The 22,736-nt window shown below is 41.3% G+C and overlaps 1 protein-coding gene across 1 annotated transcript in view; it reads right to left on the bottom strand.

The window, feature by feature from the left end:
- Nucleotides 1-616: 616 nt before the first annotated feature.
- Nucleotides 617-22,736, bottom strand: part of LOC138740019 (ras-related protein Rab-38-like) — a 40,221-nt gene continuing 18,101 nt past the window's right edge. Inside the window, exons 2-3 of the mRNA XM_069892469.1 lie at nucleotides 12,881-13,161; nucleotides 617-772 (exon numbers count right to left, since the gene is read on the bottom strand). Coding sequence (XP_069748570.1) covers nucleotides 617-772; nucleotides 12,881-13,161 — 437 coding nt within the window. The remainder of the gene's footprint in view (nucleotides 773-12,880; nucleotides 13,162-22,736) is intronic.

The following is a 22,736-nucleotide window of genomic DNA, read 5'->3' as shown; positions in this document are numbered from 1 at the left end:
ATGATGCCTGAAGGGTGAAATTCATTTCTAGTGGGGTAGAGAGGCAATACCAGATCAGCCCTTTACTAAATATCCTGCCTATTTCTTTCCCATTGAAACAGCCAATCTAGTATAGTCCAGTTAGCCTGATTGAAATTCTTTGTTTTCCAAGCAAGAAGACAATATTGTCTTTACAGTCGATCAGTATGGTGATAAACTTTCATTTCTTACTCTTGTGAAGCAGCCTGGGGTTGTTTTTTCTCTGTTATGCAACCTACGTTAGTGGAAGTGATTACTATCGAGTTGTGGTAGGGGTTGGGGGGTGGGGGGGTGGGGAGGAACTATCGATATTTCATGTTGAAATCCTTCACCAAGACTAATTGTAGAGAGAGGAGATTACTAGCCTAAGGGGGAAAGGGTGGCTAATCAACCAGCTGAGTTCCTCTAGCAGATTGTTTTATTGCTCGAGATTCCAGCATTTCCAGTCTCTCATGTCTTCTTTCTTATTCAGCTATACTTTGTTTCCAAATTCCAGACTCCTGTTATGTTTTCACAGTAAATGACAAAATTGAAGCTTAGTATAAAAATTGTCAGAGCTGTAATTACAGTGAAATCTTGATTTGTAAGTCTTGAAAGTTTAAGCCTTGAAACAAGATGAGCAGTTGCCATTGCTTCTGAAGGAATTGAGTGTTGGGGAGACCACATTAGATTCAGCAGACCGTACAAGATCATTCTCGTTGGCAATGATGTGTTTCACCAAACATTGAGCTGCTTCCTCAATGTTAACATTTTCCTGCAGATGAGAAAAGTTAAAAGTATGATTCTTCACATCATAAAATATGCAGAAGATATCTCGACTCTGAAATGAATGGGACTTCAATAGAGGATCATACCCATGAATAAAAGTCAAATGTACTGCTATTTTAGCCAGGATTAATTTCATACCTCACTTAATTGCACCCATACTTAACTTTACTGATTTCCAAACTTTGAAAAATCCCTTTCTGAACTCTCTCCCTTTTAAGGTGCTTCATTAATCCTTAATGATTGAATGATTGATTATCTGAGCTAACATCAACGTATGAGAATTAATGCAAAATTTCATTTTAAACTGCTTCTGTAAAGGGCATTACTATATTTTTCTGTTAGGAATGTTGTTTTCTTTTTGTTGTTCTGTAAGATTGCTGTTAATAACCATTTGCTGAATTCCCCAGAGTGAGATAGGAACCCAGATATAGGTTGTACAGGAAATCCACATTACATGAATGTGTCAATTTTTAATAAAGGCAAGGTGGGGAGAGAGTGTTGGAAAACAATCGACACCACATAATGGCCAACTGCAGAGATAAGGAAAACATAGATGGGACGAAACAGACCAATGTAGTCATGGTACAATGCAAAAATATAAAGCATTGGGTATGCCTTTTCTGACATGGCCATTTAGTCCTCCACACTCAGCACTCCTCAAGTTTGCTAACATAATAAAATTCACATAATATGTTGCCACCTGTAAGCACTCTTTCCTAACTTTTTGTGACCCTGAAATGGTAAGCAGTTTGGAAACTCGATGATTTGGCCTCAGGCTCAGCAGGTGATTAGTTCCATGCTTCCTCTAACACTATGGGGACTCAATTCCTTCTAACATACTGTGGCTCCAATTATCATCAACCCTAATCCCCACACTTCCCCTAGTACACCACTGACTCCAATTTCTTGCTTCACGCCTGGTTGTGGTCATGCAGTGGCCGTTGGTCCCCTGTTTCTTATGCTTGGTTTAAACTTACTACAATCCTGTTTCCTGCATTCACTTAAATGTCACCTAGTTTTTTGCACTTCCTTGAAACTTACTGAGTTCACTGGAAAAAATATACAACTGTCTGCATATCATCTGAAAAAGGCAAATTTAAAAAATGTTGGAATAACATCCATAACATTAATATTAACATCTGTTAGTCTACCACAAAGCTCTGAGTGTTGAACTATTGTATTTTTGCTGTGCTTTGTGAACTTAAATACGTTATAATTTTAAAGTGTGCATTCTCAAGGAAACAAATTTAGCTGCCAAATATCAATAAATCTAACTACAAATCTGAGTGCCCATGCACACTATCTTTCGCTATCTTTTGCAGCCTTGTTAATGCAAATTACATTTAAAAAGCAATATGTTCATTTTTAGGAGCTGCAGGGAATGAAAAACGAATCTGCCTTTTGATGAATGAGTGCCAAATCTGAAGTAATTATCATGTAGAATTATTGTCCATGTTATTTCACCTGAACAGAAATACAGGTTGAAGAGAGTGAGTGAATCAGTAACATTCATTTAATCCTAGTGAGAAAGAAGATAATGATTGGGATGGGACAGGATGAAAGGAATGGCTGTCTTGTAAAGCAATAGATCATGTGCAAATAATAGACAATGGGGATAAGGAAAATGCAAGACACTTTAAAGCTTATTTTTAAAGTAAAAATAAATAAAATAGACTAAATTGAAAATTGGTATTGGTATATGGGAAATTAAAACAAAACTGTTAAGCAAGAGTGCTGGACATCATATGCCAGGAGAACTAGATCTAGTAGAATACTTAAAATTAAAAATCACATTTATAACTGGTATCTTAATCAAACATAAAAATAATGTGACATTTGTAACACAACACAAAACAACTTGATTGTGGTGAGTAGCCAAGTCATGGAACGATGCCCCACAGTTAGCAGCCCTAAGAGGAGAGAAGGAGAGTTACAAGAAAGGCATGATGCTCAAGGGCACTTTGGACATCTTTTCTATCATGCCAGGGACAAAGCTCTTCAGAAAGCGGAAGAATAAAGCAAGATCAAAGTAGATTTTTACATCGATAACCTGACATAAGAAATCATTAACACCAACCATTAACTATGCAAGCAGCTCAGGATCAAAGCAAATGTCTCCCATCTGTTCAGTTTCATTTCCAAGATAGTTTAGATACTGGTCCAAAAATGCAAAAAAGTGTTTAAGATGTGTGTTAATGACAACTAGCTTCCCTCACCACCACCTCTTGATATGGCCTCTAAATGGTCAGATTTGTTTACAAATCTCCTGTACAGGATGGGCAGAAATTTCTTCCGAAAAGACAATGGGAAGAGGAAAATCATTATCTTTATTTCTGATCACTGGGACTTAGATTGTTCTCAATTTCTGCCATAGTTTCTACAATAAAGGAGACCATTCAGGTCTAAGATGGCTCCGAGCAGAGAAATCCTATCAACCCAATTCGCCCACTCCTTGCCCTGTACCACTACAACTTATTCTCTTTGAAATACCCCTTTGAATCTTTTACCACCCATGTGCACGGGAAATGTAAGTGGTAATTTACCTTACTGGCAAATTAGGATGTAGGAATGATCCGGCAGAAGCTCTTGCAGCCATGGGGAAAATGTGCCAACTTTATTCAAGGTCAGGATGGAATCAAAGACCCTGGTGCAATGAAGTGACCGTGGTAACAATGAGCACCACTAAATCACTTGTACCTGAAGCCAACATGATTTTTTTTAAAATTCAGATTTATTGTCAGTGTACATACATGACATCACATAGATTCTTTTACCTTCCGATGAGGCAGAATTACCACTTACTGACAGGGCAAAAAAACAACTCAATGTACTCATGTAAAGAAATAAATAAATGTAAACAAACTGTGCAATCCAGATATATATACATATATATATATATATATATATATATAATATATATACATACAGATATATGTATATATATATATCAATAATGTGCATGTAGTGATATGTTTTCTCCTTGTACATTATTCCCTGCCGGTATGCTGTTGTATGTATGAGGCTGGCCCACCCACTAGTGACTCATCTCTTATGTTTCCTCCCCTTATGACCTGGCCATAAAGGTCAACCTCCCTCCCCCCTTCCAGCATTCCTGTACCTGGATCCGGCCCAGCCAAAGTCTGGTGTTTATTAAAGCCTATCATTCCCCAACTCTCAACTTCGTGGTTATTGTAGAGCCTATCAGTACAAAAGAAAAGTCCTTAAATAAGCTCCTAATTGAGTTTGTTATTGAGGAATGTGACTGTGGAGGGGTAGCAGCTGTTCCTGAACCTGGTGGTGCAAGTCTAGTGGCACCTATACCTCTTTCCTAATGGGAGCAGCAAGTACAGAGTGAATGCTGGTGTGGATCCTTGATTGCTGCTGCTCTCTGATGACATTGTTCCCCTTAGATGTCCTCAATAGCAGGGAGGGTTTTACCAGTAATGTCCTGGGCTGTGTCCACTACCTTTTGCTGGGCTTTACGCTCAGGTGTATTGGTGATGCATCCAGTCAGCACACCTTCCACCACACATCAGTAGAAATTTGCCAGGGTTTCTGATGTTATACCAAACCTTTGCAAATTCCTGAGGAAGTAGAGACACTGACATGCTTTCTTCACAATGCTGTTTGTTGGGTCCAGGAAAGATCCTCTGAGACAGTGACTCCCAAGGACTTAAATTTGCTCACCCTACCCCCTGAGCATCAAACCTTACTTTGTACCCTCATAGCAAACATTTTTACCTCCATAATCTCTCCTGACTGCCCTGCCTCTGATCATTCCTCCTGAAAGGCTCAATCATTGCGATTATTACCTCCACAGCTGATTGTTCCAATGTACTCTGACTATCCATAAAGGATAATCTACACAAAACTCTTCCAATGACCTCTGGATGTATCAAGATTAATTAAAGCCTTAATCTTAAATATTCATTTTTGTGGTGAAATGATTAAATCACTAAATGATCTTGCCTCTCATAATATTTTCCAGGCATGGAAGTCTCTGAGATATCTGTACTAATTCATGTATCTTTAAACATAATGACTCCCCTATTAGGAGATGTGTCATCACATGCCAAGTTCCTCTGGTTCTGAAATTTCTTAGCTAAACTATTTCCCTTCTTTTTCAGCTTTGAAGATACTGCTTAAAACTTTTCACTAGCAATTTGGTCTTTTGCTCTAAAATCTTATGTAAGATATAAATTGTAGTGGTACACCACTGGCTGACTGCAGGGGGCAACCTCTGTACCTGCAGAAGAGCACAGGGACAAGACAACACCTGGCCCGCTGTCAATCAGCTGACCTGAATGGACCAAGCCCCACCCAGTTGGCTGTCAATCACCCTCAGGGATATAAGACAGAGCCAGCCCTTTGAAGACAGTCTCAGAGCTTGGAACAGCATTACTCACAGCCGGCTCTGTGGAAGTTTATGTCGAATTGAACAGACATTATGTTTTGCGTGTTTGCTTCTGTTCAACAGTGCACCACATAAAGCTTTGATTTATAATACTTCCCTTAAGTGCCTTGGGTATTCATGCTTTACTATAAGTGTTTTACTAAGCAAGTTATTTTTGTTGCTGCAAGAAAAGATATTAGCTTGTTCAGACGTTCTTACCTCACTGTACAATGTCTTTTACATGTCCCTGTTTAGTATAAGAGGCTATATCCACGTATTCCCAATTGACCAGCGTTTTGATGACTCTTTGGTGTCTACTTCCTATCTTCGACATGGTTGATGACTACAAGCAACAGATGCTTTCATTGTAATGCCCCATTCAATAGGACTTCAAACTATCAGAAGCCTGATACAATCTCAATGTAGCATATCCTCTGAGACAGCTAGAACCCAGTATTCTTTGCTAAAGTTGGAGGATGAGTGATCTACTATTTCTTCTGGCCACGTCGGTCTTCCGAGAACAGTTTTTGTGAGATTTCACGGCTAGTCTCTTGAGGAATAGTGCTATCAGATAAATGTTGTAGGCTGAAAATTAAAGATACAACCATGACTCTTGATCCACAATACCATGGGTCTGCATTTGCAACAGTTCTTGGCCTAAAATCCACCAGTTCACTAATAATGTACAACCTACATCATAGACAGGATAGATTCCTAAAATGCATTAGAATGTTGTGCAATAGAGGAAGAGGGACCAATTGCTGATTTTTAATGCAGGGCAATATTATAAATCAAAACATTTATATCTCACCACCCATAGAGATAATAGGACAAAAATCCAAAATTTCAAAATGGAAGATTTTAAACAGCATATTCAAAACTGAGAAAGAGGGACAATTTTAGCAAAGTAATTTCAGAGCTCGAGGGCCTTGGCAACTGATGATAGCACTAAAGGTAACCCATACTGAAAGTGTGGGGACACCAAAGATGCACTTCCTCAGCATGGTACAAGGGATTAATAGGTTACTTGGCTCTTAATAGAGGGAGCCTGGCTAACTATCATCAAATAAAAAACAGAACACAGAGGACGATCTGAGGGAAGTGGTCAGATTTGTACCATTCCTTGGCCATTCAATCTCATGATAGATTACCACATATCTGTGAAATTCTGCACAAATTTGACATTTAGATATAGCTTTGAACTGTAATTAAAATAGCAGAATCAGAAAGCTTCAGAATGTGGCACTTACATTAGAATTCCAGGCCTAGCAGAAGCCCTGCAGATGTGACAACACATTTTCCCTTGATGTGCACCCTGTAGTATATCGCTGCCAGGAGTACTATGAAGTGAGTCATTACCAAATTGGCCATCAACAATGTTGTCCATTTGTTCTTGTGTTGCTACTAATGCTGACAGACTTTTCTACTAAGGCAACTGAAGCAATATCCTCTTTGATATCAACCAATGTTTCACTATTTCATTTTTGAGGCATGTTAAATAGTCCATTTTGAATGCACCTTATAGATCTTTGAAATGCACTACAATTTGTCCTTCCTTACAATAACTCACAGAAAAAAATTAAGAACTAATTTAATGTTTCACTATTTTATATCCCAGGAATGAGCTATTGGTTTTTAACACTAACTGTTTTGTACTTAGGGGCACCTTCCCTGAAATGAAATCAATCGTTGCCGTCTTTAGAATCATGATGAAGTATTTTCTGGTAAAAGATAGATTTATTATAACAATTGGAATTGCTCCCTGATGAGTTGAAATGCAAATTGGATTGTTTAGTGTGGCTATCATTTCCAAACTTATGTTGAATTTTAAAGTGATGTTAGGGAAATTAGTCACATCAGAAGAATAGAGGAATGCAAATTCAAGGTCTTATCCCCATTCATAAAATTATCCTGGCATGAGCATAGGAAAGTTGCAATGCCAGAACATTACTAAAATGCAAATAGATTTTGAAACTTACTTTCTAACCATTTCAAAAAGAAGCACAAACCATCTTAAAGCTCGATACAAAAGTCTATTCCTTCATTAGTTTCAGATGTGAGATGATTAATCTCAGTATCCCAATTTAACCCTGTTTCAAACTCATTCTGTGAATATGGTTTGGAATACATTCCATGACAAAATTCTGTAGAAAATGGGCAAGAGCACAAGTTGTGACAGTTGTCACACCTTATTTGCTTAAATTTGGTATGCTGACTTCGTTCACATTATTGATTGTCAATGTAGCATAGATAAAAGCTCTCAAGACTGGAGGGAGAACAAAAAAATTTATTAGCTTTCAACAACGGGAAGGTCACTAGTTGGTTTCAGAGGGGTTCTGGGCTTAGGTGGGAAACCAGAGTTATATATGGGTGTGGAGCCAGGAGGCAAGGCCAGTCATCAATATAGTACTCTCCCAGTGAACCCCAGTTCATTGCATTCATCCCTTCCTGCAACGGACCCTCTGTTCCAGCGGGTGCCAGGTCCCTGATCAGACTGTATCCTACCTGCCATCCAGGTACTCCCACGTAGGTGTACATGGGATTTGCAAGAAGCAGTTTCACCCTCTCCACCAGGGATTTGGTCTTGCTTCTCCTCACCTGCTTCTGAAGAAGGACCGGACCAGACTAGAGAGCCAGGCTGGGAGTATAGTCCCTGATGCTGACCTTCTGTTGAATGTAAACATGAGCTTGTGAGGAGTCGTGGTGCAGAGTAGCGACCAAATTGAATGGAGTGCAATGGAGAGAACATCCTGCAAGCACTAGTCTGGAAGGCCTTTTTCTTCAGGGCAAGTTTGATAACCTTCCAGATCATGGCGCTCTCTTTTTCAACCTGTGCATTCCCCCGGGGGTTGTAGCTAGTAGTCCTGCTGGATGCAATGCTCCTCACCAGCAGATACTGACGCAGCTCGTCGCTCATGAAGGCTGAGCCCCGGTCGCTTTGAATATAGCCGGGATACCCAAACAGGGTGAAAATGGAGTCTAGGACCTTCATAACTGATGAGGCGGATGTGTCTAATCATGCAATGGCAAACGGAAAGCGGGAGTACTCAGTTGACTGAGAGAAAGAAGATGTTCCCATTCGTGGAGAAGAGTTCCCTTAAAATCGATGCTGAGCCATTCAAAGGGCCTGGATGACTTGATCAGGTGCACTTTCACAGGGCGATAAAAGTGTGGCTTGCACTCAGCGCAGACCCGGCATGACCTGGTCATCTCCCTGACGTCTTCTACAGAGTAGGGCAAATTGCAGGACTTGACAAAATGAACCACATGGGTGACCCCTGGATGGCAGAGCTCATTGTGTATGGTCTACAGTTGGCCAGTGTGTGCAGAGGCACAGCATCTCCTGGACAAGGCATCTGGAGGGTCATTAAGGGCTCGTGGTCGATAGGCAACATTATAATTGTAGGTGGAAAATTCGATCCTCCACCTAGCAATTTTGTCATTCTTGATTTTTCCCCTCTTAACATTGCTGAACATGAATGCGATAAAGCGCTGATCAGTGAGGAGTGTAAATCTACCAGCCAGGTAGTGCCTCCAGAGCCTTATGGCAGAACAATGGCCTGAGCCTCCTTTTACACTGACAGGTTCTGGAACCCGTGGCCTTGAAGCGTCCATGAGAAAAAGGCAATCGGCTTGCCTGCCTGATTGAGGGTAGCAGCCAGGGCTATATCTGAAGCATCACTTTCCACTTGGAATACATTCTCATCCACCGCGTGCATGGCAGCTTTCACAATGTAACTTCAGAGGTAATTGAAAGCCATCTGGGCTTCAGTCGAGAGCGGGAAAGTAGTAGCCTTTAAGAGTGGGCGAACCTTGTTGGCGTATTGAGGGACCCACTGGGCGTAATATGAGAAAAGCCTCAGGCATCTCCGCAAAGCCTTTGTGGTCCCAGGGAGTGGGAGCTCTAATTGGGGGTGCATCCTATCGGGATCGGGGCCAATGACGCCATTCTCCATCACGTAGCTGAGGATAACCAGTTGTGTAGGCCTGAACACACACTTGTCGGAATTAAATGAGATTCAGGGCTCTTGCCATATGGAGAAAGCTCTAGAAATTGGTGTCATGGCCTTCCATGGTGTGGCCACAGATGGTGACATCATTGAGGTAGGGGAAGGTAGCCTTCAACCCATACTAGTCCACCATTCTGTCTATCTGCCACTGAAAGATAGACACACCATTGGTAATGCTGAAAGGGACCCTCCTGAACTGATAGATTCAACTGTTAACCTCAAATGCCATTTACAGGCAGTCCTTGGAATGAATTGGCAGCTGGTAATAGTTAACTTTCAGGTCGATGGTCGAATAGACGTGATACTGCACGATATCGTTCACCATATCCGAAATGTGAGGGAGGGGGTATTCATCCAGGAGTATGTATTTGTTAATTGCTTGGCTATAGTCGATCACTAACCTGGACTTGTTTTCCCCCTTTACTACCACCACTTGCGCTCCCCACGGGCTGATGTTGAACTCGATGTTCCCCTCCTCCAGCAGGCGCTGGGTCTCTGTCTTTATGAACTCCCTGTTTGCCGCGCTATACCTCCTGCTCTTGGTGATGATGGGCTTACAATTGGCAGACAGGTTTGGGAATAGAGGGGGAGGGTCAATGTTCAGTGCGGAGAGGCTGCAAGTGGATCCTGATTTTGGGGACCCTCCATTCTGAACCATTACCTGGGGGAGGGGACCAGAAAACTCCAAGGTCACGTTTTTAAGGTGACACAGGAAGTCCAAATCCAACAATACTGGAGCATACAATTCATCTAAAATGTACAGACAAAATTTACAAAAGTCCCCCCCTTTGATCAATAAATGAACTGTACAATGTTTTTGTACATGCGCCGAATGGGACTGAGACACGAGGAAGATTCAATAATGAGAAGGATACATTTTTAAGTTATATTTTTGTACAGTCCATGAGTCTATAAAACTTTCGGTGGAGCCTGTGTCGATTAGGCACTTAGTAGAATGTCCGTTTACCTTCATCGTTACCATAGAGTTTCTGAGCTGGTGAGATTTATTCTGGTTGAGAACCAGCGATGCCAGTTCACTGGAGATGCCTTGTTCCTCGTTCAAGTGGCCCCCTCTGTCCTGAGTTGACTGTGCAGGTAAGACGGCACCAATCTTGTGGCGCAGCAAGATGGACGTCCTCCTTCCTCCTTTGATGATGATGGCACCAAATTTGAATTTGGGCCATGGCAAGATGGCCGCTGAGCCTTTTCGTGCCATTCCAAAGGCAGTGGGTTGTGCAGCAGGCAAACTCAGGCGAGTTCAGGACAGATGGCTTGGGGCTGGAATCAAATCCAGGAGCGGTGCTGGCCACGGACTTCCTCGGACCTCCCTTCGCACAGCGGACCCCTGTTCAATATCCCTCCTTTCCACAGCTGGAGCACGCTGAGTCTTTAGCGGGGCAACGGGCTCAGGTGTGCTAACCTTTTCTGCAGAAAAAGCACTCTCTGGTGCAGGAAGTGGAAGCTATTAGAGCAGGGGCAGCCATAGAAGCAGCAGCTAATCCTTGGAGGTGCTCGCCTGAAAGCTCGAGTTTGCTGGCTTCGAGATCATCGTTTTCGAGCCTGGCCTGTTCCAGTGATTTGGTCAGCTCGACATGACTAGCAAGGTTCTTCTTTCCAGACTTGAGTAGTCGTTGCCTCACATACTTCGAGCGGACTCCTGAGACCAGAGTGTCCCAGACCTGTTCATCTTCTCAGATGTGGGCCGAAGCCACTTCATACCTGCACTTCTTAGCAAGCGTCCACAGATTCAGCAGGTAGTCGTTGATCGACTCTCCATTGGTGACATAGAGCGAGCCGGTGCCTTGCTAGGCCCCACCGTTCGGGGCCTTCATGTAGCGAGTTCCTACCCTGGAGATGAGCACTGACCTCCGGAGTTCATCTGTGCGGAAGACGTCCCTGGTCGCATTCAGGTAGGCCTGGAAGCAATCTAGCCAATATGTGAACTCTTCAGCTGCATCGAGTGACTGGGGGTCTATTAGCAACATACTGGGCTTGAGTAACACCTCCATCCTTGTTTTGAAAACTATTAAAATTGTAGCGTAGATAAAAGCTCTCATACAACTGGAAGGAGAACAAATGCTTTTATTAGCTTTCAACAACGGGTAGGGTCACTAGTAGGCTTCAGAGGGGTTCTGGGTTTCGGCAGAAAACCAGAGTTATAGATGGGTAAATGGGGGTGGAGCCGGAAGGCAGCGCCTGTCATCAATACAGCACTCTCCCAGTGAATCCCAGTTCACTGCAGTCAGCAAGGCCAATTGGACAAAGCAACAAAATTCCACATGATTTAGCCCTGTATTAATCTTTAGTTATCACTTTGAAGCATCACAAAGTTATGGGACTTCACTCTTTGTTGTATCCCTTTACTATCAGAAAGATAACACTTGTCCTCTTTTCCCACAATCCATCACAATCCATGGATCCACATAGAATGATGACTATGTAGACAGAAGTTGAGTAGTTTTTTTGTCTCAATGCAAGCACCAATTATATTGGTTCACATCCTGGTTGACTGGCCTTGTGATTACCTGTTACACACTCCCCATGGTGATACTCGCCTCTCATGATCCCATGGGTCAAATTAAGCAGGAATCCCCACTGCCACAATTCTCCTCAGAGGTGAGGAGTCTACACTGTGCAATTGGGCTTCAGACAGTGGATCACAAGGCTGCATAAGACCTCAGAAATAGGAGAAGAATTATGCATTCAGCCCATTGACTCTGCTCTATCATTCGAATCACGGCTGCTGTTTTCATCCTTTCAACTCTATATTCCTGCCTTCTCCCCATTGGTTCTTGATTAGTAAGGGCATCAAAGGCTTTCAATTTTCACTTCCACAGCTGTCTGTGAAAACAAATTCCACATATTCACACCATCTTGCTAAAGAAATTTCTCCTCATCCCTGTTCTAAATTGTTATAAATTCTAAACATCCTTTTATTGAGGCTGTGCCCTCTGCTCCTAGACTATCCCAGTACTGGAAATATCTCTGCACCCCTCTTATGGTCCTTTCACACTCACCAATGTCAAAGACTTTTTCAACTGTTTCAAAATCATAGAAACATTTTAAAAGTACTAAAAATAAACCATATGTATGACTACTTAGAACAGACCACTGCGGGGAATTCCTGCGTCACTCTGGCTGTCATGCCTCGTACTCCGCCAGATCCAGTGACATGGGACCCAGAGGGAGGTGTTGGTTCTGGGCAAGCACTCGCCTCCAAGTCCTTGCCCCGGCACGTGGTGCCTAAAGCTCCATGGAAAACAGAACAAAAGTTCTGTGGGGACAGAAGAGCTACAAGGCACTTGCGAGAGGATGGGCCACGATGATGATGACTACTGAACACATTTCACTGAAACACGGAGGCAGTTAGCTTAACAGAGTTTGACTGGTGCTGCACCAACATTGTTCCCTCATTTCTATCAATCTCGCCTCCCTATTCATTCTAATCTTATTATTCCATACAGCCTCTTCACGAGAGAAGCACATGAAAGGAAATTATGGTCAGTTTTGACACTGCCTCATTCATCAACAATCCAAGATGAAGTTGGTCAATTTGGGTTAATATATTTTTCCTTTAAGAACTGCTAACTTTAATGTCACATCTTAATAGTTTCTTTGAATTTCCGTTTGTTTTGTTATAATGGACATTTTCTTAGTCTGTTATGATTAAAACTGGTAAACTAAATTTTACCTTTGCTGAAGTTTCAAAGCAGCTAACAAATCCATGATCTTTGCAGAATTGCTCCAGTTTTCCAGAATTAGCAGATAAGAATTCACCTCCCTGATCACATTTGTTTGCAAGTAAGACAACAGAGACAGGTTTGCCATTAGGGAGAGTTAACTTTGAGTCTAAGTCATCTTTCCATTTCGACACTGCTTCAAACGTTGAGGATCGTGTCACATCAAAGACTACGAAAGCTCCAATAGCTTCTCTGTAATATACTCTTGTCATGTTCCCAAATCGCTCTTGACCTACAAAAAAAAAGAGCCACAAGTTTTTATCCTGTAACTTTTCTCAGATTTATTTTCAGAGTATGTACATGACATCAAGTACAACTCCAGATTCTTTTCTCCTGCAGGCGTGGCAGAATTACCACAACTGGTAGTACAAACATAAACTGTACATAGCATAAACATGTGAGCAGATAACTGTAAAAAGGTAATGAATGTAAACAAACTGACTGTGCCATACAGAGAGAACAAAAGAAAATCAATAAAGTGCACAAGTGCACAATTGAGTTTGTCGTTGAGGAGTCTGATGGTGGAGGGGTAACAGCTGTTCCTGAACCTGGTGGTGCGAGTCCTGTGGCACCTCGACCTCTTTCCTGAAGGCAGCAGCGAGAACAGAGCATGTGCTTGGGTGTGTGGATCTTTGATGATCGCTGCTACCCTGATAGCAGTGTTCCTTTTATATGTAATTAGTAGTGGGGAGAGTTTTGCCTCTGATGTCCTAGGCTATGTCCACTAACTTTTGGAGAGCTTTACACTCAGGTGTATTGGTATTCCCATACCAGACCATAATGCAGCCGGTCAGCACACTTTCCACCATACCTCTGTAGAAATTTGCCAGGGTTTCTGGTGTCATATCAAACCTCCATAAACTTCTGAGGTGTGTTGGGTCCAGGAAATATCTTCCAAGATAGTGACTTTCAAGAACCTAAATTTGCTCACCCTCTCCAACTCTGATCCCCCAATGATCACTGGATTGTATACGTCTGGCTTTCCTTTCCTGAAGTCAACAATCAGCTCCTTAGTTTTGGTGACATTGAGTGCAAGGTGGTTGTTGGTTGGTGATTCAGCCAAGGTTTCAATCTCCATCCTTTTTACAACCCACTACCCTGGTATCACCTGCAAATTTGTAGATGGTGCTATTGTCAGACCAAGCTACACAGTTTAGGTATTAAGTGAGTAGAGCAGGAGGCTAAAAACATAGCCTTCTGGTGCCCTGGTACTAATGAAATTGTGGAGGAGATGGTCTTACCAATCTTGACCGATTGTGGTGTGGAGGTGAGGAAATCTATGATCCAATTACAGAGTGGGGTGTTAACTCCCAGGTCTTGAAGTTTGCTGATCAGTTTTAAAGGGATGATGGTGTTAAATGTCAAACTGTAGTTGATAAAGAACATTCTGATGAATGCATCTTTGCTGTCCTGGTGTTTCAGGACTTTGTGTAGAGCCAGTGAGATGGAATCCGCCATAGACCTGTTGCTATGATAAGTGAACTGGAATAGATCCGTGTCACCACTCAGACACAGGAGCTCCTGATTCTCACATTATGAGACCACTCATGCTTGAAGCAGAAGCTTACAGGTTTCAGCCCCCTTTTCCAGATTTGAGTCTAACATCTAGGATGATGTTTGAAAGCTCTAATGGACCACATCTCTGTTAAAAGTCCTATAAATCAGAAGAGTTCTTTGGTAAACTCAGTTCTCCATCTTGAAGATCTCAGGGAAATTTTACAAAGAGCGCAGCAGTTCTTCATGGTTGCTGTTAATTATTTACCCCTTCACACCAATATTAAGTTTATTGAACAAGTTCTTGGAACACATTATTGACTCCACTTCAAAAATATTTTGGTGGTTGTGCTAGGAACATGTTAAAAGACAGAAAGGTGAAATACAAGAGTTTTGTCTCTGTGGTGATATGTTTCCTCCATTGTATATAGTTATCGTTGGCTACTGTATATATGGAGCTGGCCCGCCCACTGATGACTCATACCCTATGACTCCTCCCCCATAGTCTTGGGCCATAAAAGTTGAGTCACCTCTCCCTTCCCTCCATTCCTATACCTGGATCAGGGTCAGCAAGGTTCTTCTGAATATTAAAGCCTATAGTTCCCTCAGCCTAGTCTTGGTGGTTACTGACAGTGCACTACAGCCTTACCCTTTAAAATCTCGATACTCCAGTTGGTATCAAATACAACAAGGAGTTCCATACTTGGCAGAATTGTAAATTACCCTAGGAGTCTATAGATTAATTGTCTACCATAGTGTGTATTTGTAAAAATACTCAAATAACCTTTAGAGGCCGGATTCTGCATGACTTAAAATGGAGTATGTACCTCATCCATGAGGTCAATTTTGATGCTGAGATCCTCTTTGGCTACATGTGCTCCTGCTCAGAGCACATGTATGACTGGCAAAAAGAGATTTTGTTACAAATCTCAAAGGCAAAGTGAATGTTTAAAGCAAAAATAGCAGGATCGTGACAAAAGAGCGTGATAATGAGGAAATAGCAGGCAACAAACTAGATCGATGTGCCAGTAGAGGTATATTGGGCAGAGTGGCATACTTCTGTACTGATGCATAAATTCAAACTGAGTACCTTAGTGACCAAAATGCAAATTCCACAAATTCAATATTTTGCTAACATTTATATATTCCTGTACTGAATTTTGTTCATTGGAAATGTTTTTATGGATATTCTTTGTTGAATTTCTAACTGATAAACACAAGGGAAAAGGATATCCCTTATCTCTTGATTGCTGCTGGAATAAACTTTGAACTGCATGATTAGAGTTTTTTTTAAATCAGCTGAGCAGCTCAATTGCATGCTGATCAATAACTCCTTTGTTTCCAACCTTGAATGATATCAAAATCATTAAAATTAAAACTCATTGTAAATGCACAAAAAAATTAACGTTATGGCATCTCCAGGACAGAAAGTTAGCCAACAGCGGTGTCACTGTTATAAATTCTAAACTCGTGGATAAACCAGCTGACTGAAAATTAAATAAGGTAAAGAATTAATTCTTTGTGTACTCAGTATGTTTGCACAAAGAATGCACCATGTACTGTGTAAAGCTTAAACAAAATATCCATGGGACTCTGAATAACATACCAGGCATGTCTTCAAGACTGTTCCAATTTTACAAATACCTTTTGGACTGGTGACTGCAGGCAATTCCAAAGGAAAGACAATTCTGTCATACAAATCGGTCAATGATCAATGTTTGACAAGATGCCTCATGGCAGGCTGATTCAGATGATGCAGATGCACGGGATCCATGGTAAATTGTTAGTTTGCATAGGAAATTGGCTGGCTTATAGAAAATAGAGGATAGTCGTGGAAGGCTGTTATTTGGGGTGGAGGCTCTGACAAGTGGTGTTCGGTGTTGGGATTCCTGTTTGCGAATGTATAGAAATAACTTGGATGATAAAGTAGATGTGTTATTAAGTTTGCAGATGATGTAAAGCTTGGTGGAGTTGTGGAGACAGTAGAGGATTATCAGAGTACAAGAGGTTATTAAATAGTCACCGGTTTGGGTAGAAAATGGCAGATGGAATGTGCATAAAATAAAAGCTGCTGCATTTTGGGAGGTTAAATACAAGGTGAATGCATACAGTTAATGGAAGGGCTCTTCAAAATATTGATGTGGGGAGGGACCCGGGGGTTCAAATCCATAGATAATTGAAGGTAAAACACAAAAGTCTGCAGGCATCATGGCGGAAGTAAGAACACAATGCTGGAGAAACTCAGCAGGTCAAACAGTGTACTATATAGAAGCAAAGATACAAAACCAACATTCTGGGCTTGAACCTGTCATTAAGGTATGAAAAAATGTAGACAGGCATCTGAACATTATCTTTGCTATATAAAATACACTGTTTGACCAGCTGAGTTTCTCCAGCATTGTGTTTTTACTTCAACCACAGCTCTTACATAGCTTATTGAAAATGGCCATGCAGGTAGATAGGGTCAGTGGGCATGGCATAAAAGTAAGGGGTCATGTCGCAGCTTTATATAATTTTAGTTTGGTCGCACTTAGAATATCTTATGCGTAACTCTGGCTGCCTAATTACAGGAAGGATGTGGAAGCTTCAGAGACATACAGAAGAGGATTACCAGTTTGCTGTCTGGTTTAGAAGGTGAGGTATGGAGTGAGGAGGAATAGAGGTATGGGGCAGAGGGATGGTGTGATAGGTTTACAAGTGATAAAGAAATGGAACTCCATGTCAGGAGTAGTGGTGGAAGCAGATATAATAGGAGCATTTAAAAGTGTTCTAGATAAACACATATGAGGGGGTGTGGGGATATCTAGTGCATGCAGCAAATTTTTAGTCTGATTTGGATATCAATTTCAGCTCAAAAGGCCCAGTCCTCATGGTGTTCTTCTTTGGCTTGGCTTCGCGGATGAAGATTTATGGAGGGGTATGTCCACGTCTGCGAGGGGGAGGACGTGGACCTGTCCTTGGGCCTGCGCAAAGGAGCTTTTAGGTGGAGTGCAGTGTCCGCAGTACTGGCCCCACCCTTTACACCCATGGTTCGTGTGCCGTGGCCAAGCAAGCTCATGGTATACTACATGGTCAACTACCACATCGTCAACTACTTTTGACTCATCTATGGATTTAGCACCTGGTTAAGCAGATAAGAGTCAGCATCCCTGCCTAGTAAAATATTCTGACTGCACCCATCCAAAGAGAACCATACTCCAAACTGAAAGGTTGTTTATATTGATCCAAGTATTCCAAGCTGTAACCACGTGTGACCACAAACTGATTTACATGCATCAAATGTCATGTTCACTGAAAACATCTGGCTCCAACCCACCACCATCTCTCTTGAGCGCTGCTCAGTTATCATTAATATTCATCCTACACCCAATACAAAATGAGCATAAATGTTGTTGAACTAAATATTGGCAAGTCTTGTCCTTATCTAAGATTTCTCTCAAACTAAGCAGGAAGTACCACTTCCCTTCCCCTTACTAGTAACCATCAACAACTAATTTAGTCTTTTGACATCAAATGTCACCTCAAAATGAGCCAGAAAGCCTAGAAAGGCTCATCATTAAGATCAATTATTTCCATTACTATACTATATTCCGATTATAAGCAGCTTTAGCATATCTTCTGCTATAATAGTCATCTCTTGTGTATGTTCCCTTTAACTTCTGACTGCCATCCCCAACTTGAACAAAGTTACACATCACTCCTGTTCTTGTTGGACATTTGCCTTCTAAAAACAAAAAATGTGGTAACACTCATCATTTGTGGAAAGAAAAATGGTGTTAACATTGTGGATCCAGATGGTCAGATCTCTGTCGAGATTGTATGACAAATATTATTAATGTAAGATATAGATTAGTTCAATACATTTTTTTTTACATCAGCTGTATTTGACACCACAAAAGTTGAATAAAATAAAATCAAATTTATCAGATCAATGTTTTAGGTGTGGTGAAGAGACAAGAACTTTCTTGCGTTCAACTTGGTCCCAAGGTAAAGCCTTCACGGGTGAATTTAAGAAATTTATTTGAACAAGTTACAGGCACTGTATTCCCTCAAAACCCAGATTTATTTCTATTGGGAAATATAGAAAGAACAAGTCTCAAGTTGAAACTATCAATACATCAAATAAAATATGTTAAAATAGCATTAGTGGTGGCAAGGAAATGTACTGCAATGACCTGGAAATCGGATTCAAATTTGAGTGTGAGAAGTTGGAATGCAGAAATTCAAAGCTGTATCCCCTTGGAGAAAATTACATACAATTTTAGAAATAAATATGGTATATTTCTGCAAATTTGGAGATTGTTTATGCAAATTTTATCATAAATATACAGTGCTGTTCTTCAAGCCTCTTGAGACCTATGTTAATCTTTTTCCCTAAATTGATCCTATAAACCTTGCTGGAGTCCTGTGTGTTGGAAAGCAATTCTCCAAGCAATCCATGAAGCTATTCTTTCTTTATCTTTACTTTATATTACTATATAAACTTTTTTTATGTAAAATGTTTTGGGGTGGGGGATTTAAGGAGGGAGAGTATGGGAGGGGAAGGTTATTAACCATCATGTAATGATTGAAATTTTCTTAAATTTAAGCATTTAATGTTTTGTATAATTGCTTATGAATTATATACACTCCTGTTCGGCTCCGAATCATGGGTCCTCTACCGGCATCACCTACGGCTCCTAGAACGCTTCCACCAGCATTGTCTCCGCTCCATCCTCAACATTCATTGGAGCGCTTTCATCCCTAACGTCGAAGTACTCGAGATGGCAGAGGTCGACAGCATCGAGTCCACGCTGCTGAAGATCCAGCTGCGCTGGGTGGGTCACGTCTCCAGAATGGAGGATCATCGCCTTCCCAAGATCGTGTTATATGGCGAGCTCTCCACTGGCCACCGTGACAGAGGTGCACCAAAGAAAAGGTACAAGGACTGCCTAAAGAAATCTCTTGGTGCCTGCCACATTGACCACCGCCAGTGGGCTGATATCGCCTCAAACCGTGCATCTTGGCGCCTCACAGTTTGGCGGGCAGCAACCTCCTTTGAAGAAGACCGCAGAGCCCACCTCACTGACAAAAGGCAAAGGAGGAAAAACCCAACACCCAACCCCAACCCACCAATTTTCCCCTGCAGCCGCTGCAACCGTGTCTGCCTGTCCCGCATCGGACTTGTCAGCCACAAACGAGCCTGCAGCTGACGTGGACTTTTACCCCCTCCACAAATCTTCGTCCGCGAAGCCAAGCCAAAGAAAAAGAAATATGAATGGAAAAATGTTAAATAAAATATTTTAAAAATCATTGAGGGTCAAAGACCCTTAATCAGAACCATGTCTGATGATGAGTCTCAGTCCTCAATCTTTCACTGCTCCTTACTCCACGGATGCTGCTTGACTTCCTGTTTTTATTTCAGATTTACAACTTTTGTGGTTTTATTTACCTCCCTCTTAAGCTGGGCATCATACCTTGTTTAAGAACACAAGAAATAGAAGCAGTAGTCGGTCATCTAGCCCGTTGAATCTGCTCCATCATTCAATGATCTGATGATAGTCTCATCTCCACCGACCTGTATTTTCCCCATATTCCTTAATTCCCCTACTTGGTAAAATTCTATCTAACTTTGTCTTAAATATATTTACCGAGGTCAACTCCACTGCTTCAATGGGCAGGGGAATTCCATAGACACCCTCTGGGGAAAGCAGGTCCCTCTTCATCTCTGTCCTAAATCTACTATCCTGAATCTCTGGTTCTAGTATTGCCCATCAATGGAAACAACTTACCACTTCTATCTTATCCATGCCTTTATTAATTTTATATATTTTCTATAGCGAGTACAGTTCCAAATGACTCAATTGCACCTCATAAACTAAACACATCACCTCTGGAATCAATCTGGTGAACCTCCTCTGGAATGCCTCCAAAGGCAGTACATTGCTTCTCAAGTAAGGAGACCAGAACTGCATGCAGTCCCCCAGATTCAGCCTCACCAGTACCTTGTGCAGTTGCAGCATAACCTTCTTGCTCCTAAATTCCATTTGCCTTCTTGATAGCCTGCTGCACCTGCAAACCAAACTTTTGCAATTCATGCACAAGCACTCCCAAGTCCTTCTGCATGGCAGCATGTTGCAGTCACTTACCATTTAAATAATAATTTGATCTTCCATTTTTCCTTCCAAACTGGGTAACCTCACATTTATGAACATTGTACTGCATTTGCCAGACCCTTGCCCACTCACTTAACCCATCTATATCTCTCTGGGGACTCTCCAAATCTTATGCACAGTTTGCTTTTCCACTCAATTTAGTGTCGTCAGCAAACTTAGAAACAATACACTCATTCCCTCTTCCAAATAGTTAATGTATATCTTGAATAGTTGTGGGCCTAGCCCTGTGGCATTGCCAACTGGAAGATAAACACTCCTGTATCCTAACTCTCTGCTTTCTATTGGTAACCAATCCTCCAGCCATGTTAATACATCACCCCCAACTCTATGCATCCTTATCATATGTGTGTCTTCCATGCAGAACCTTATCCAACACTTTCTGGAAATCCAAATAAACAGTTGTTTGGTAAAGCTCCTGTGAAACTAATTAAAATGAAAGGTTCCATTTGCCCACTCAATTATATTTGGACCACAGTTGACCAATTTTTTTCTTTATTCATTGAAATGATGTCCATACCATTTGGCTGTGCATGTGGATAGCACTGACTGGATGCAACAGTGCTGATAGCTAGTTAATGGCTCAGATACTGGATTGCTAGTTGGGCTGCAAAGCCTACACATCTTATGACAAGCTGAGCTGAGAGACGGGATTATGGTCCCTCTTGTGTCTGGCTTGTTGCTGCATACCAGCCATTGCTGGCAGAGCTATCATGGAGATACTTGTTTAATGAAGAAAATTTAATTCTTCATTAAATAGGTAATGAGTTTCTATTTTGGCTACCTCTAATTTAAATCAGATATATTTGCCAACAGTGAAAAGACCTTCAAATAAAGTAAAATGTCATAATTGAGAGAACACTGGAAGAGGACAATTAGTGCAACCTTCAGTTCTATAGTTACCTTCAAACCCAATGATGCCAGTAATCGGGCCCTGCAGATATAATGCCTTCCTTTCTAATTAACGTCTATATTCCTAGTTTGTGTTTAGGTTAGTTCATTTCTTTGAGCTTCTCATTTATTCCAGACCTGTATTCTTCAACTATATCCTAAAGGTGTTTTTCTTCTGAGGAGAGAGCCATAATTCTCTGCCTTGCCATTAATCCCCCATATATTTCTTTCTTTCTCAGTCAGTAAGGAACACACACAAAAATTGTATGCTGTTTGCCACCCCACTTTCATCCTGTCACTTTTCTTATCAATGCCTTTGACTTCCTTTGCTAAATTCTGAAATGTTCCCAATCCGCAGGCTGGTTACTGTTTTAGTAACATTATAACAGTTGATTCAATGCTTCAGCATTTTCCCCCTCCCATACAAGGACAGCTTGTAAACTGTCACACCTTTTAGCTTCCTACTCCACTCTATTCAATTCAAATCTCGTGCCTTCATAGTTTGCTGTCTTCAAATTTAACATTGAACTCAATTGTTTTTAATCCTTCTGCAAGTACCAATCACATTATGGTCATGATATGCTAAAGCCTTCTAATCTAGCAGACCATCAATAAACCTATTCTCATTACACCATAATCTGCTCTCAATTTTCTTCATCTGATCCGGGAATTCATTCATCCTCCACATTTATTTATTTTTTGCTAATTTGGTTGGCACAACCTACAGGTCGATAAAAGTCTGCCACCACTGTTGTAATCTCGTAACAGGCACCTGTATTACTTTCAGATCCTATATCCAACTCCCCATGATATCTAAAGAAAGAAACAACTGCAGATACTGGAAATCCGAAGTAAAGACAGAATATGTTGGAAATGCTCAGCAGGTGAGGCAGCATGTGTGGAAAGAAAATATGTTTCTCTCTCTCCATACAAGGTGCCTCACCTGCTGAGTGTTTGAAGCACGTTGTTTTTAAAACCTTAATGGGCTCTGTTCTCTCTTTGTTCTACTCAAAGTGATTGTACTTCTTGAAGTCATAGCTAAGGTGCTTCCTCTCTACTGTCATCCCATTCTTTAATACAAGGACTATCCCACCTCCATTTCCATTTTGCAAATTACTTTTCAAAGTTAAGTATTTTTTGCTGTCCGGTTTCTTAAAGAATATGAGATTATACCACTTTATTTCCACTTCTCCTATTAATTCATTTATTTTGTTATGAATGGTAAAAACAGCTTTCAATGCTGCATCATTTGTCCCTGCTCTGACTCTAT

This window comes from Narcine bancroftii, chromosome 7, assembly GCF_036971445.1.
Source record: "Narcine bancroftii isolate sNarBan1 chromosome 7, sNarBan1.hap1, whole genome shotgun sequence".
Taxonomy (NCBI): Eukaryota; Metazoa; Chordata; class Chondrichthyes; order Torpediniformes; family Narcinidae; genus Narcine; species Narcine bancroftii.
This window is presented reverse-complemented; position numbering and strand designations above follow the sequence as displayed.